The sequence below is a fragment of the Apiospora marii genome (genome assembly GCF_038362585.1).
Source record: "Apiospora marii strain CBS 49790 chromosome Unknown utg000005l_segment0_segment0, whole genome shotgun sequence".
NCBI classification, from domain to species: Eukaryota; Fungi; Ascomycota; class Sordariomycetes; order Amphisphaeriales; family Apiosporaceae; genus Apiospora; species Apiospora marii.
Window position 1 is genome coordinate 1,908,197 of NW_027117377.1, and position 15,211 is coordinate 1,923,407.

At 53.6% G+C, this 15,211-nt stretch overlaps 7 protein-coding genes across 7 annotated transcripts; 5 read left to right on the top strand and 2 right to left on the bottom strand.

Moving 5' to 3' along the window:
- Window positions 1-1,087: 1,087 nt before the first annotated feature.
- On the top strand, window positions 1,088-3,409 carry PG985_008495 (uncharacterized protein; the record flags this gene model as incomplete). The annotated part of the gene is made up of 1 exon (XM_066828263.1): window positions 1,088-3,409. One exon carries the CDS (start codon window positions 1,088-1,090, stop codon window positions 3,407-3,409), a length of 2,322 nt encoding a protein of 773 aa, XP_066683175.1.
- Window positions 3,410-4,536: 1,127 nt separating this feature from the next.
- Window positions 4,537-6,495, top strand: PG985_008496 (uncharacterized protein; the record flags this gene model as incomplete). The annotated part of the gene is made up of 1 exon (XM_066828264.1): window positions 4,537-6,495. The coding sequence occupies one exon, from the start codon at window positions 4,537-4,539 to the stop codon at window positions 6,493-6,495; it is 1,959 nt and encodes a 652-aa protein (XP_066683176.1).
- Window positions 6,496-6,695: 200 nt separating this feature from the next.
- PG985_008497 (uncharacterized protein) lies at window positions 6,696-7,028 on the bottom strand (the record flags this gene model as incomplete). The annotated part of the gene is made up of 1 exon (XM_066828265.1): window positions 6,696-7,028. The coding sequence occupies one exon, from the start codon at window positions 7,026-7,028 to the stop codon at window positions 6,696-6,698; it is 333 nt and encodes a 110-aa protein (XP_066683177.1).
- A 942-nt stretch (window positions 7,029-7,970) lies between these two features.
- Window positions 7,971-8,733, top strand: PG985_008498 (uncharacterized protein; the record flags this gene model as incomplete). Its single annotated transcript, XM_066828266.1, has 2 exons — window positions 7,971-8,141; window positions 8,209-8,733. The coding sequence occupies 2 exons, from the start codon at window positions 7,971-7,973 to the stop codon at window positions 8,731-8,733; spliced, it is 696 nt and encodes a 231-aa protein (XP_066683178.1).
- A 2,207-nt stretch (window positions 8,734-10,940) lies between these two features.
- PG985_008499 (uncharacterized protein) lies at window positions 10,941-11,619 on the top strand (the record flags this gene model as incomplete). The annotated part of the gene is made up of 2 exons (XM_066828267.1): window positions 10,941-11,055; window positions 11,114-11,619. 2 exons carry the CDS (start codon window positions 10,941-10,943, stop codon window positions 11,617-11,619), a joined length of 621 nt encoding a protein of 206 aa, XP_066683179.1.
- Window positions 11,620-13,161: 1,542 nt separating this feature from the next.
- On the top strand, window positions 13,162-13,797 carry PG985_008500 (uncharacterized protein; the record flags this gene model as incomplete). Its single annotated transcript, XM_066828268.1, has 1 exon — window positions 13,162-13,797. One exon carries the CDS (start codon window positions 13,162-13,164, stop codon window positions 13,795-13,797), a length of 636 nt encoding a protein of 211 aa, XP_066683180.1.
- A 612-nt stretch (window positions 13,798-14,409) lies between these two features.
- PG985_008501 (uncharacterized protein) lies at window positions 14,410-14,802 on the bottom strand (the record flags this gene model as incomplete). Its single annotated transcript, XM_066828269.1, has 1 exon — window positions 14,410-14,802. One exon carries the CDS (start codon window positions 14,800-14,802, stop codon window positions 14,410-14,412), a length of 393 nt encoding a protein of 130 aa, XP_066683181.1.
- Between the last annotated feature and the right edge of the window lie 409 nt (window positions 14,803-15,211).

Below are 15,211 nucleotides of genomic sequence, written 5' to 3' on the forward strand. Positions count from 1 at the left end.
TTCTTATTTTGCAGCTGTTGCATGCATGCACACATGCTGTCCCATACCTGGGGTTGCTGAAGACACGACATCGATGGACCTTTTGGATGTGTTGTTCCCCATTTCTTTTTTTGGGCGCTCCGTATCGTCCATTTTCTAGCTGTATCACTGTCGGCGCCCTACGGCATCGCAGGTTCCTTGTAGTAGCGCATCCAGCATCCTTGCAATTCGGGGACCGCACCCAGTTCCAGTCCCAAACATCCTTACCGTAGATTCCTCCCGCCTTCTGGACTACCTCCATTTCCACTCCCAAGAGGACCGTACCTTACCTAGCCTGCTTTGTTCCCAGCAACCGCATACAGCATACACGATCATTACGCTACGCCAGATATACCGCGATATCGAACCTGCCACGAACTGCTCGTCGTCGTCAGCCATCCCCCCAAACAATCGCAATTGGCACCCACTATCGTCGACACCCGCGCTTCCTCGCGTCGCATGGTGCTGTGGACCTAGCCCATCGGTTCTCGCGCGATACGTGACGACGAATCTCCCGACACACCTGACGCGGTTCGTTTCGCTGGGAGATGCGCTTGGAGACCTGTCGCAAAGGCTCATTGGAGGTTGGATAAGACTTTCTACGCGGTAGAGACCTTGGGTACATTGAACATCGCCGCCCACTGCGCGCTCCGACCCGGTATATTTCATAGGGCAACCGAGTTGCACACCGAACCTCGCACATCCAACTGGTTAGTCAAGCCTGCGTAATCTCGCGATTCACTTTCTTTGTCCATTGATTTTCCGGGCTCAATTCCCCCGAGCTTCGTACTCCCAAAAGCTATTGTTCTTCCCCTTTGGCCCCAGAACCTCCCCAAACGTCGCGCCATCCGAATCCAGCTTCCCCATTGAATATGCAATCTTGCAAGCAGATTATGTCCATCGGAATTAATCATGAAGACAGGCAGTTGAAGTAGTCCTGTTTCCAGAGCGCGGTACGAGCTCGCATGCATACGTCCTTGCCGAGACAACGAACTATTCCCTTTCATGATCGTCTTGCGGCTGTGCGCGCAACACGCCAAGGTTGCATGAGAACAAAGGGAAAAGAACCATGGAGGGGACAGCGAAGTCGATAGGGACCTTAATCAACGCCTATCTGCCTGGTCACCCGCACCATCTGTCCATTTCTGCGACTGCCCAATACACGCTCCCAGCAAAGGATTCACGTCCAGACGAAGACATCATAACGCAACTCCAGTACATGACCTACCTGCACGACGTTGACCGCGGAGTTCTATTTACAAGAGCGGAGTTCGATATCCTCAAGGAGCCAGAGCTGGAACACAAGAATGCGACTTCCTCCCAAACGTCACGGACGGACCCTAACAAGCCCGTTACCAAGTTGTCGTTGAAGGATTACAAGAATAGGAAACATCAAACCGTTTCTGCGGAGGGCGAAACGCCCAAGAAAGCCGCCACATCGCTGTCCACCTCCGCCACAACAAAACAGCTGGCGAGCGAGCAAGCATCCAGTCATAAGAAACAGCCCGAGGCACCCTCCTCCGTCGCGAAAGAGATGGGTCGCGACCCGGAGCCTAGGAAGGCTCACCCCAGCCTCCCACCGAAACCCGACATAAAGCGACTCAGGAGCCCTTCGCCAGAAAAGAAGAAGCGGCCATCGGATGCGCTTGACAACGAAAGAGCCGCCAAGCGCACAAAGTTGGAAAGCCCAATGCCTAATGGGAAGGCTTCCTCGATCCATTCCAAGTCCGCGACACCTCAGATGAGCGACCGGCCAGGTTCCCATGTGAAAAAGCCGTCGAAGGATTTGAAAAGCTCAGCTATGGTGAACGGGCGATCTGCTCTTGGCAACTCGACGAAAGACGCTGCATCTCCTCGGCCGAGCAGTCAGGTCAATGGGTCTCAGAAATCGACTAACAGTAGCCACGGCACGCCTAAGAAGGAGAAGGCCAGCGTGCCTTCATTACTCTCTCCTCTTGGCTTCTCGGCGGACGACTACGAGATCACCCGACCGGCTGCAAAAAAGACCGCGGACTCGAAAGCCACCAAGAAACCACGCGACGACTCGGACCCGTCTCCGCGGAAGCCAAAGTCCAAGATCCCACCGCTCCTTTCTCCTTTACCCGAATACATCAGAGACGAGATCGATAAGGGGCTGAAAGATGGCATCTTGAAACCGAAGGTCGAGGCCTCGCAAAAGTCTACGCCGACTTCGAGTCAAAAAAGCAACGCCTCGGATTCACAGAGCACCGCGCGCAAAGGCCCCGCCAAATCCATTAAGAAGGAGAAGGAAGACACCATACATGTGGAAAGCAAGGCATCCGAGAAGAAAGAGGGGAAGAGAGAAGAGGACACGAAGCTGATCATAAGAATGAAATACCCCAAGCGACTTGCTAAGACGGTCTCACGCCTCTTGAATTTGCCGCCTAGAAAGCCGGACACTGCGAAGCGGGACGCGTCAGAAGGGATCAAGAAGGAAGAACATGCGGGCCGCGATCGATCCGTCAGTGCTGAGCCGGTGGCGACGGCTAGGAAACGGCCGCGCATGGGCCCTGAGATTAACGAGCCGCCGGCTGCAACCAAGCGACCCCGAACGTCGGACATTGCACAGCCGGCAACGCCTTCTAAGCAGAGCGTTACCATGCAACGTGTGGCGTCGAGCAGCTCGCAGGCGGGTACCCCTGGGGCTGTCAATACCACTCCAGCGCCTCCAACCTCGTCGGATCGCCGGTATAATACGCCCGCGGACTTGGAGAAGGTCGCCAAGTTGAAGAAGAGGTGTGCCGACTACCAAACCTTGGGAACGCGCCTCAAGCATGCAAGGGAAAAGTCCCTGAAACCACCACCCGGAGGCAACGCGCCGTCGAACCTCTCACACGACGATCGCCTGCACGCCATGGCAATGGCCATCCAGATTGTTTTATCTTACATGATCGGCTTCCAGGCTCTGGACGAGTCCCGTGATGCTGAGCGAAAAGCACGTGATCCATCGCACTGGAAGAGCATTTTCCCTCTGCTCAGATTGTATAGGCATGAGTGTCAGAGCTCGGGGGATGTCCATGCTTTGCTGCTCCGCCTTTTCAGTATTTGTCAAGTCTGGACGGGCCGGGCGATTAACTCGCTTCCTCTGGATAGCAACATCGCGCGCGAAATGTCCCAAAACATGAAAGACCAGGAAACCACCTGGAAGATGGCCGAACAAGCCAGAAAGAAATTGGACGATGCAAATGGCAACGGCGGCGGTGAGGTCGCCCGACTCATTGATCGACTGGGGCCATGGTCGAGTCCTGACGAAGCTACGCCTGTTGTCCTGAAGGTCCTTAAGCGGGCCATCCGGCTCAAGGAGGGTTTCACGGCGGTTCAAGAGCTCATCGACGTCGCAAACTCGATGACTAATGGTGCTCGAGGGTGAGGATGATGGCGAAGACTGTGTATTCAATCTCCACGCGCCGTCGATCACGCCGAGAACTCGACCGCCGGTTTTCCTGTACGTGTAATGTATAGTACGATTGCGACGACGTCTGATGCAAGCGCAGTACCCTACTCGCTATAACGCAGACTCTGTCACGCGACCGGTCATGGGCATTTCAAGCCACACCATTGTACAATTGACTTTCAGCGAATGTTTCAAGTTTTTATAATCAGAGGGAGAGAGGACATGCGAAGGTGTATAACTGCACATTTCCCCCGATTCACGCGGCGAAGGTTCTCTCGATGGTTCAACTGCAAGGCCCATGGGAAAAGGGGAGACTCGCATCACCTCTAGCGAACGAGTATGACCAGATTCCAGGGTACATACGTACGGACATCATGTGGAGTTGTGTAGGTGGGCGAAAAAGGTGTCGAGCGAGGGACAAGACAAAGAGTCAAGCAACAGGAGGAGCAGTGGCGGCGATTATGGCAACTGAGAAGAAACGAGCGAGCCTACTTGCGCTTTGATGATATCCCCACGGCTTGGCCGAGCAAATGACATTACATTGCAAACATATTCTCGGTTTTATTTTGTCCTTTTCTGTGAATGGCCCATCGTCGCACTTGGTGGCATTGAATAGCACTCGCCATGCTTGTCATCCTGGGAGAGGGGATGGGTTTTGTGACTGGTGTTCGTTTTCTGGGATGTAATACTCTGAGTAACTTTCCATACCTCACACCTCGGTCTCATACCCATGATTGTCTATTGCTGCGCCCCTGAAAGACGCAAGGTAGGATCGGCCTTGCGTGCGGGGTTCACATTGTACCGAGAGGCACACTTAATCTGACAACACGTTCCATTGCCCACAGCCTCTCCTTCGACTCCGTTGGTCGTTTGATCCCAGCATATGTACGGATTAAAATGGGAATGGAAACCAGTCTTCCATGAGGAGTTCCAATGGACAATATTAGGAAGACGCCAGAATGGCACTGCTAGGCGAGTCACATCATGCATGCCCAGAAGGCGACAAATTGGACGGCTCCGGCCAAAATCAACCATCCTCAACCCGATACATCTCCATACAGCAGCCTCCCCCACGTGTCCAAGACGCATGTCCCCTGGCAAGAATGCCAAACCACATTGTGCAACATATACTTAGGTTCCTTCAACATAACCGCCCCGAAGATGTCCTAACTGTTGCAGAGGTGTGCCATTTTCTACACGAGCAGGCGCGCTATGTTCAGCATCACCTCGTATGCGTTGACCTTGTACGAGACCAGCATCTGGGCGTCCGTCTCGACCTCATCCAACACCACAACCTACTGCAGGCCGTTCGCGAACTCCGAGTAGAACGCACATGGTTCGAGGTACCCAACGAAGACTACAGGAAGACCCTCTCGCGCCTGGTCGAGATGACTCCGCGCATGACGGGGCTACGCGACCTGCATTGGAACGTGTCGCGGCAAGGGACGACGGAGGGTGTTCCCAAGGCCCTCCTTGACAAGCTGCCTCCCCAGCTGCGTCTGCACACGTCGTTCTTCCATTGGTGCCACACGCCCGAGCGCGGCAGCGCGCAGTTCCGTCGGGCACTCGCCTGCCTCGTCGGAAATCGGAATCTCTACAGCCTCTGCCTGAGCATCTCGGTCGAGCAGGGCGAGGAATGCGCGGAGACCATGTCTGTGCTCAAGGACGTGCTCCTTTCGTGTCCCAACCTCCGCCGCATCCCCCAGCTGCGCACCGGCTGGTGCCACCACATGTGCGAGACCTACCCGCTCGCACCCATGGCTTCCTACGCCGGGCTCGGCTTCGCGGGCGGGGAGCGGCCGGCGGCGGCGTGGGAGGAGCTCGGCCTCGGCGAGTACATGTGGCCCTCCGTGGGGATGCGCCTGACCGGGAACCGGGTGCTGGGCGGCTGGGGGTCCCGCGGGTACCCTATCGATGCCGGCCCCGAGGAGACGTACTGGGCCGAGACGTTTGACTGGACCCGCCTGGAGCGGCTGCACTACTCCCTAGATTGTCATTTTCCGCCCGTCCTCTTCTCCAAGCTCGTCGGGCTACGCGAGTTTCGGCTCGAGCACGACTGGAACCAGGCCACGTATGAGGAGGATGCCATTGCGCGCCTCGACGACATCGTCTCGCCGCTGGAGGTCCTGGCCCTACCCCGCTTGAATGACGAGCAGATGCGCAACGAGGTGACCAGGTGGCTTGGCGCCATTGTCCGGCATGGCTCGACCTTGCGGAGCTTGACCATGCATACGAAGAACTGGTGCTCCTGGAGGGACCCGGACAGAGGCATGACCGAGCGGGCCTTGCAACTTCTGCTACCCGACGATGAGACCGGCGGCGGTCTTCCGCGTCTCGAGGAGCTCAGTCTCGACCTTGCCTGGGATGAAGACGGCGGCGGCTGGCCTTACCGAGCGCTGGACGTCATCGCCCGGTTCCCGTGCCTGCGACGGATCGAGCTGTGGTTCCGGCTGCGCCGCGGGTACTTGCACGCCCATCCGCACCTCACCGTCGCCGCGGCGCGCCACTTGGCCGGGTACCTCCGCCAGCGGAACCCGCGCCTGCAGCGCCTGGTTTTGCGTTCCGGCCTCGGGGAGTGGAGGGCGACACCGCATAGAACAGTGAGCCAACAGACACCGGTCCCTCGTAGTAAGCTGAACTGGATCGATCTCAACTGTGTTTCCTTCGTGTGCGAGTTCGTGGAGCCTCCTCTTCTGGCAGATGCCAATGACGACGCTAGTATTATCATAACATGTCCGGAATTGAGCAGGGAAATGAATTGGCGGCTGCGCAGTTTCGCATCCTCATCGCATAATGATGATGACGAGATTCATCGTCGGGAACGCCTGGTGGCAACAGACCTGGACCAGAAGACATTGCCCCTCAAGGTCGCGCTAGACGGGCCGCTGTGGGGCGCGGAATGGAAGGCGTGGTGCGACCAGCACCAGCTCGACGGGCATGAAACCACGCGCGACCGCGGCGAATCGATTCTGCCAGAGATCGCCGTAGTTCGACCTTGGGGGCGGGCGCTGAGGCATCTCAAAGACGTGATGGGCCTGGTCCGGTATGTTCTCAGAAGATGAGGACTCGTCGATGGGGTATGAAACAAAATGGTAATATTCGTTACTAACTGGCTGATCTTGCCCTGCGTTATCATCATCTGGTGACCAAATGCCCCCATTCACAGGCAGAGTCATTTCCTTCATCCGACCCTACGTCAGTCCCAAAAGCCCCAAAGCTCACCCCTTCCTTCCTTCCGTCCTTCCTCGCGCTCTTGCCTACATTAAGCCGATGAGTTTGAACCGCTCTTCTCCACGTCCATAACCCAAAAGACGGGCGGCTTCTGGCTGTAGTTGACCAGGTCGTCGTTCATGGCCTGGGCCTGCTCGGGAGTGAGCTGGGCGTTGGCCTTGTCGAGGTCGTCGCGGTGGTCGAGGTCGACCTCGATGACGACCTCGTAGGGGCAGGCTTCGTCGCCGGCCGGCGTGACCAGCAGCCGGTAGGCCTTGGCGTAGGGCTGCCACAGGCCGAAGACCCAGGGGACGTGCTTGGTCTTGTAGTAGTCCAGGTTCATGTTGGCGCCCTTGGGGTAGGCGGCGAAGGCTACGGCAGGCATGATGGTGATGGTAGTGATATTATGGTTTAGATGCTGGGTGGTGGTAGTGTATTACTAAGGGCTGGTCAGTTTATCGTGGTCGTTGGAGAGTTTACAGGGCTCACTGACGGGTAGGTCGGGTACTATCAATGACGCGATTGGAGAAAGTGGCAGATATGGGGTGACCCTAGCCCGTCACGCAGGAATCTTTCCAGAATTTATAGATCCGGATCGATCATGCAAGCAAGCTCTTGACCTGGGGTTAAGGGGAAATATCTCTAATTTTCATCCCCATCCCTATTGTTTGGTTCCGTAGCGTCCAAACTTCAAAGTCGCCTAGCGGGCTGGCGGGTTCGTTCCGCCACCCCACAAAGGAGCTCCACATAGCAGTCGATCCCGACGTTTTCTATGGAGCTAGGTAGCTACGCGCCGCTTAGCCCAGACAGAACCAAGCGGAAACGAACCATTCCGGGGTCCTGATGTCAGCTTGGCAAGTAACCCCAACTCCAGGAGACTGTTTCAACGACGGCCATTGGCTTCGCGCATAATTCATGTGCGCTTGTCAGCCTCGTTTATCGATTGAAATCGTGTCATACAGCTGTATCAAGGTGCCGTTCTATGTTTCGGCAACTACGGTAAGTGCTTGTTCAAAGTGAGTCGGCCCGAGACAGTGCTCGAACATTTTCCTTTGGCCTCGGAGCCGGCAACTTGATCAGCAGCGACGACCCACTATAGTGGAGAGACGTAATTGCGACTATACTCCTAATTACTATGCCGATCCTCGGTATATTGCACTCGAAGTAGACTGAAAACCGTGGCTTCGTGTGCTCCTCGTTTTCTCAACATCCAACAGGTACGGGTCTGCGAAAGCTCCAGTCGGCATACTTTGATACGATATGTTCAGGTTTTAATTTCTGTATATTACTGCGTTACATACCTAGGCTCGTGCCATGTTGTTCCACCATGCTTCTGTCGCAGAATCAGGACATTTATGATCTTCTCGTAGCTATCCCCTCCAAGGGATGGCTGGAAAACAACCCTACCCCTGGATTTACATACTATACGGAGAGTCCAGATCAGCAGGGCCGTGGAAGTTGGAAAAGGGCGATTGTGTCCAATCATTCAACGTGCTTGGTGAGTAGAGCGTTGCAGAGCGTTGAGAACGACGCACCGACCGTACTAAATCCTCCCTGGTCCATAGAGTACGTTGAGTTGGCAGAGTGTCTGTCTCCAAGTCATCAAGGGGATCCCGTGCCTCCACGTCTTCGTCCTCTGGCTTCTTCCCAGCAGATGGCTCGCACGTGCTGTACTTCATGTGAACAAAATCGTTCAAGTCCTGGCCTTTCAGGTCCTTGGCGAGGACCCGGGCCTTGTCGGTCTCGAGGGCGAGCTTCTGCCGCGGCGTGAGCGGCCACGACGTAGCTACCTCGACGGTGGCGGCCGTGCCGAGGGTGTCCACGGTGAGCTGCACGGTGGCCCGCATGTCGGTGTCCCGGACTGTGAACCCGTCGGTGCCGTTGAAGTCGATCTTGTCGGCGAATATGAAGCCGCCCGAACAGGCCTTATAGGCCGAGTCCATCAGGTGGGACACGACCGTAGACCACAGGGCGCCGCCTTCCGACCAGCGGGCCCAAATCTGCTCCAGCTGGTCTCGGGACGGCAGACGGTTCGTCTTGGGGCGGGCCTGGGTCATGTTGGATATTCTGACAGAAGAAGTCGTCGATAGTCGATGGTGTGTGAGATGGGTCGAGTATGAAGACGGGTGGTGTTCACATAGCCTGGGTTGCATCCTGGAATCTGGTGGCATAGATGAACCTTTTTGTCACTTATATACAATGCCATTTGGAGAATATCTCTAACAAAGGCGCTTCGTCAATGCCATTAGATGTTGGCTCTAAGGTTAGAGGCAAAGAGAAACATGAGCCCTGTTAGGTAAACACAACCCAGTTGACTTTCTTTGTTGCATTACTACCATCACTTTGTGTGATTCTCGTGCTGGTGCCAGTCGACACATGGTGCAGCCCGTAGACAGATTATTTCTCGAGTGCATAGGACTGACTACCCTCAACACAAGTCAACCAAATCTTTGCTTCATGTGGAGAATGCACTGCGAAATTAATAACAGGTTTTGGAATAGAGTGAGCTGTATTATTCTGGGAGATTCCATTTTAAGTGTGGTTGGTCGTGAATGTCAAACTGGATCCGGACAGTTCGGAACCACTGCACCTGCGAGACTAAGGGGGCCAATGAAGGGGTTGATTCTACCAGAATCTGGAGTGCCCATCAGCGCCCACAGGGCCCCAAAACAACGGTCCAAGTAATCCAAATATGATAGCCAAGTCATATTATCACTCCAGCTGTGCGAAGTGCCCGGTATACGAACGATCGCTTGCCCAAATAGATAAGGAGCCCGTGGTGTACTTTGAACACAGGCAGTATTGACGACAAAACACGTGTGTGGAAATAACGTAGGCAGGCTCTGCTGGGGCGTTGGGGGTCAACAGGTCTGGATGATTCATGAAGGCAGAGCCTTGCAGCAGGCTGAACATTCTGTGTTACATTGATGGAGATGATCGGCGTCAAAGGCGCCTAATCAAGCGCGTACCACACACTAAGCCATGGTGTCATGGTGGTGTGCTTATCAAGCCTCTGTTGCGCCACGACTGTGCCGTCTTTTTCTTACTCGCTCGCAGCCACTGGGATAAGGCGAAACGAGGCTGGCTGTAGAATCAAATGCACGCTCAACGTGCCTACATAGGAGGTGCAAAGTCAAATATCCAAAATTCTATCAGCATTGGCCCTTCGTTAGGAGCGGTCGTTTAGAAGATAGGTGATTGAATTCTCCAGGATGCGACACCTCACGGTACGCCCCCACGATGGAGTTGATAGGACCGGCATTCTGTCGGGCTTTATTCAACTTTCGTATAATCCTTTCGGCCCTGCGTAGATACTATGATCCCTGTATCGCACTTGTACATGCATGTCAGATGAGCTTCACAGCTCCCGCCCCTAGTCAACCATGCCGCCCATCCGTGATTGCATGTAGATACGACAGTGCCACACACTCATGATTCCCAGCTCCAGGCGTTGAGAGTCGCACAAGGAATAAAAATAAACCTATGCACGTTATATGTCAGGGGTTTAGACACACAGCCTGATCAACGGATATGCCTAGGGCCAAGCACCCGGGCAGAATTTCCAGCCTCTCCATCTTTCTGCTTCCGGGACTCACCAAAGGAAACCAGTCTTTTCTTCCTCTCCTTTCACCACATGGCGCTTGCTTGTAGTTTGCATGTTCTCAATTATTTCCCCTAATCCCTCACTTCGCTTTATATGGTAATAAACTGATGTATTATATTGCCTGTCTTGCACTGTTCATTATCTCCACCCTGCTCAAAACTCGACTTACTCTGTTACTGGACGTTTCTATTCACAGAAACGATTCCGTCTACACAGCCAAGATGACGACCAATATGGCGGCCTCCGACCTAAATTCGCTAGGTGCATCGCCGAACTTCCAAGGGTTTTACATAGCAGGCTCGAGTAGGTCAAACGTCTAGTTTATCCATGATCATCCAATTCTTAGCTCTTCGTTTCGAGTTTCGCTCCTTTACCCACGACGATAGCTCTTGTACTGATGACCTGCCTGTAACCATAGCTGAGGCAATCATGCTGGGTAGCACGCACACCTTCACCGTAACTAGCATAACCCAAACGGCATGGGGGTCTACCTACCTTCAAAGACTGGGTGGGGAGTATACTAGCGGCGGCACGCTTACTTTCTACACCAACGGGACTGGGCCATTCCTGACTGATATAAATGACCAAACGACGAGCTGGTAAGTTTTCGCGGACTGACACATCCCTAATGTACGCGACAGGAAGTGAGAGCTCACTAGAAGAAACAGCGGCCCTGATTTAAGCGCAGTGTCCATGCAGGTCATCTCCATATCACCGCATGTAACCCCGATCTGGACAGTCTTCCAGTGCGGTCGGAACTGGAAGGCCAACACGGTCTACAGGCGGGTGGCGGTAGGATCAACCATTTGTAAGATAGTACCCAACTCGTCCTCTGTACTCACTTGGGCTAAGATCGGCGTGTCTAGCTACTGGTAGAGCGTCAACCGCAACTACCCCTGGCACTAGTCCTGCCACCACACCAGCGACGCCTCCCAGCGGAACCGCGATCCCCCTCCCCACGGGCACGGAGACCGGGAGCACCGAACTCCCCGCGCCCGCCCCCGCGTCCTCGCAAGCATGGATCGCCGGTGCCGTGATAGGACCGGTAGTAGGATGCGCCCTGGTCGGCCTTCTGGTCTGGTGGATCACCCGGCACAGGATGAAGAAAGCCTCGGCGGCGACGGCGGCAGGATCGGCAGGGTGGACCGGTGGCCCTTACCACCAAAACCAGCCACTGGCACCCTGGCCGGCGGCGTCACCGTCGCCCTCGCATGGGCAAAACGCGCAATATCAGGGCTGGGACGCTCAGAACAAGACAAATTCGATGGCGTCGGGCGGCACTGTTGGTTACCCACAAGAGCTTTCGAGTAACCCGGGGAGCAACACGGGACATCATGGTCAAGTCTACGAGATGCATCAAACTCAACATTGAACCGTGTCAGGGAGGTATCGAGATGTGTTGAGTCGGCGTGGAGAACGGCTTTGATTGGTGGGTGAGGGTGTCAGAGTACTGGTCATGGGGTAATGTAACAAAAACGCCGCAAGAGTCCTGTAATAAGTTCAGTTTTCATGCCCGATAGAAAGAGTGTACACAGATATCATGGGATCCCGAGACTGCTATATGTCCAGTCTGAGGACCTCAAGCTCACCAAGTCCGTTCGAGAACAGGCTAACAATGTAAAGGAAGATCTAGAAGATTCGAGGGTAGGGAACCCTTCAGTCTTTTGACCATTTTCTCCGAAGGATCAATATTATTGGCATTATGGAGACCAATCGAAGGACAGGCTCGAGTAAGGTGGTGGTGAACTATCAAGCCACCTTGACACCGTGGGCGTATCATTCAACTACTCGCAAGTGTATCGTTCATGAGACGCGGCTGTAGGATCAAACCTCCCTGACTTCTGCGCTTACTATGCAGCCACAAGAGCTGGAAGATTAGTTATCCAGGGATCATTGTTCTTGGCTCTAAACTACGCCAGCAATTTTCCGGACTTGATCCCACTTTCCAGGTTGCGACAAGCCACAACACGCCCCCGAGAGCCCGAGGGGGAACATGATCGAACCGGTCGTGTATCTCGCCCCTGCTCTATTTTCGCGTCATCCTTTCCATGCCACGCTAATGCCACTGATCCCTACGTACCTCAATCACCGATGCATGCAGATAAACTTGACGAACCTGGCTACCGCCACGCTGACCATCTAATATTTGGACGTGTAGCTATGATAGTAATACTGGGGTGATCATCATCAGCTGTGATGAGCCACCGGAAAAGAGGCCAAAAAGCAAGGAAGCACACTAAGCGCCCGTATGTGGCTTGTTGTTGTCCGCACTTTCCTAGTTCCAGGATTTTCAGCAGAACCATCTCTCCTTCCCCTCTTCACCCTTCTATCTTGCGCAGGTATAATGGTTTAGACCTCCTTTTTCGTTCATACCAATATAAACTGGCATATCTCCTTCTTACTTTCATTCGTCACTTATTGCACTTAGCCCTGTCTTATTCTACTCCCTTTCTGGACTTGCCAGTCGGATGAGCCTATATCTTTGGAGCCAAGATGACGACCAATATGGGTGTCTCTGAACTCTCTGCGGCAGCCGCATCGGCAGAATTTCTAGGATTCTACGTAAAAGGCTTCAGTAGGTGAATGTTTCGCTCTTCATTATGTGGATCTCACTGCATACCGTGGACTGTTATACTGGACCTATTGACTGACCTGTTGAGAACAAAAGCTCAACCTATCATGATGGGCTCTGGTCTTACCTACACGACGAAATCATACTGGGGAGGTTATTATCGTACAGATTCCCGATTCTCCACTTTCTGGGCAGAGGGAAAATCGACAGTCCTCGTAAATGAGTTTAGCTCCACATCGACCTGGTGAGTGTCTTGTAACTTTTCAACATGTTCCTAACATTCATGCATATGAAAAATAGGCTCACCAAAGGACTAGTCCTTCCCCATACAGCGCATACACCATGATGGTGTACGATACCTCACCCATTGGATCCCAAACCCTTGGATCCGGGGCCCACGTGGTGTACGGATGTGGTGCCAATTGGGAGGCCGGTACGGTATACAGAAGGCTGGATGTGCCTAGCTCAACTACATGTAAGACCACACCGCCGACTTCCCACACAGACACTTACTCATTGTCCATGTGCCCATATGAAGCGAGTAGCCCTGGTACTTCCGCCACGTCGGCGACGCCTCCCGGTGGCACTTCGATCCCAACCCCGACGAGTACCGGAACGGACGGAAAGACAGACACCGCAACTCCCACTCCCGCACCTTCGCAGGCGTGGATCGCAGGCGCCGTCGCAGGCCCAATCGTCGGGTGCGCACTCGTGGGTCTCTTGGTTTGGTGGATCATGAGACAAAGAATGAAGAAAGCCGCGGCAGTGGCGCCGGCGGCCGGGCCACCAGCTCAAATCAACACCAGCACGTACGGCCAATACCAGCCTGGGTCGCATTGGCCGGCTTCATCTCCGCCACCAAATCAGGGGTGGGAAGCCCAGTATAAGGCAATTCCTCCACAAGAGCTTTCCAGTAATACCCCTGCGAATGTCGATCATGCTGGGGGATTCTATGGAATGCCTCACGAGGGGAGATGATGGAAGGAATTCAAATGGGGCGATTCAAATCGGCTGACTGTAGGTGAGCTTCATGTATTCAACTTCCCATTTTGTCATTTGTAAGGGGGTATGTAATGTTTTGTCGTCACATTGGAGAAGCCCTGAATCCATGATCTAGTGCTTTTGGGATCCCTGACAACATCCGGTGTGATACTTGTTTCTGATAGGGAGTTGTTGCACATATATACCGTGTCACATGTACGAATTACCGCGGTCGTATAACTTTCTTATGTACTTAGATATCCTTTTTACAAGGGTTTGGTCTGTAGCATTATGTTGGGCTGGAGTGCAAGAACTTGCGAATAACTGTCCAGGGATTCAAACATCTACTATGGGTAAAGTACAGCAATGTTTCAGGAGTTTGATATTACGATCTATATCCGAGCCAGGTAGTTGCACAGACCTGAAGAGTAACAATCACGAGATGCAATGTTTATATGCCACATAATTTCTGTATATTTCATATTTGTCTCCAACTTTTGTACTACTCACCTCGTTTTATATTTCCCTTCTTAGCCGTGATGAGACTCTTGCATCACCACAGTATCGTGGCAAGAGTTCCCCGGCACGCTGTTAATCAGCTATCGCCATCTAGCGGCGGGGAGGACTGCACAAGCAGTAAGAGATCTTGACACGCGGGATCATGTCGGCCTTCAGCTGCTTGGCGATCTCTCTCCCCAGCACGGCCTTGGCGTCGCTGGCGAGCTCCCAAGAGGTACCGACGACAATCGTGAAGTAGGTGTCGGTGGCGACCAGGTCCCTGAGCGACCAGGTGACCCGGTACTTTGTGCCCGTGATCGCGAACTCGTCAGCGTTTATAACTTGCCTTTTGAAGAGCTCATCCTCTTGCGGGCCTCCGTCCTTGGTGATCGCTACCATGGGCCACGTGGCTATGGTTTCTCGAGTGCTGTAATCCTCGCGCTCCCAGAGCTCTAGGAACTCCGCCTTTTGGGCGGCGTTTAGGATGGAGAGATCGGAACTCATGGTGGAATGATATGAGACTTTCTCTTCGAATAAGTAGTGCTGAACTGGGTTTGCGTTTGAGAATGGAGATGGCTATGATGGGCTTGTCAAGATGGTTGATTAGTAAATGACGAGAGGAACGCAGCGCATTTATGTATAGCACCTATATATATCCTGATTCAATTCAACAATGGTTTTGTTTCTTACGGAGCTTTGGGAACAAAGGGAGATATGGCCTCTATGATACCACTCTGAAATTGAACACTCTCTTTGAAAACCTAAGCATTAATGTTGAGTCGGAACAGCTGTTAGGCCGCACAACTAATGTGGTTTATATGAGTACTGAGTGTATCTAAGATGCGCCCTTCGTTACTTCTTTTTTTTGTTGCTGCCGCGTAGCAGAACAAAAGCTGCACAGGCAGAGAGTCCC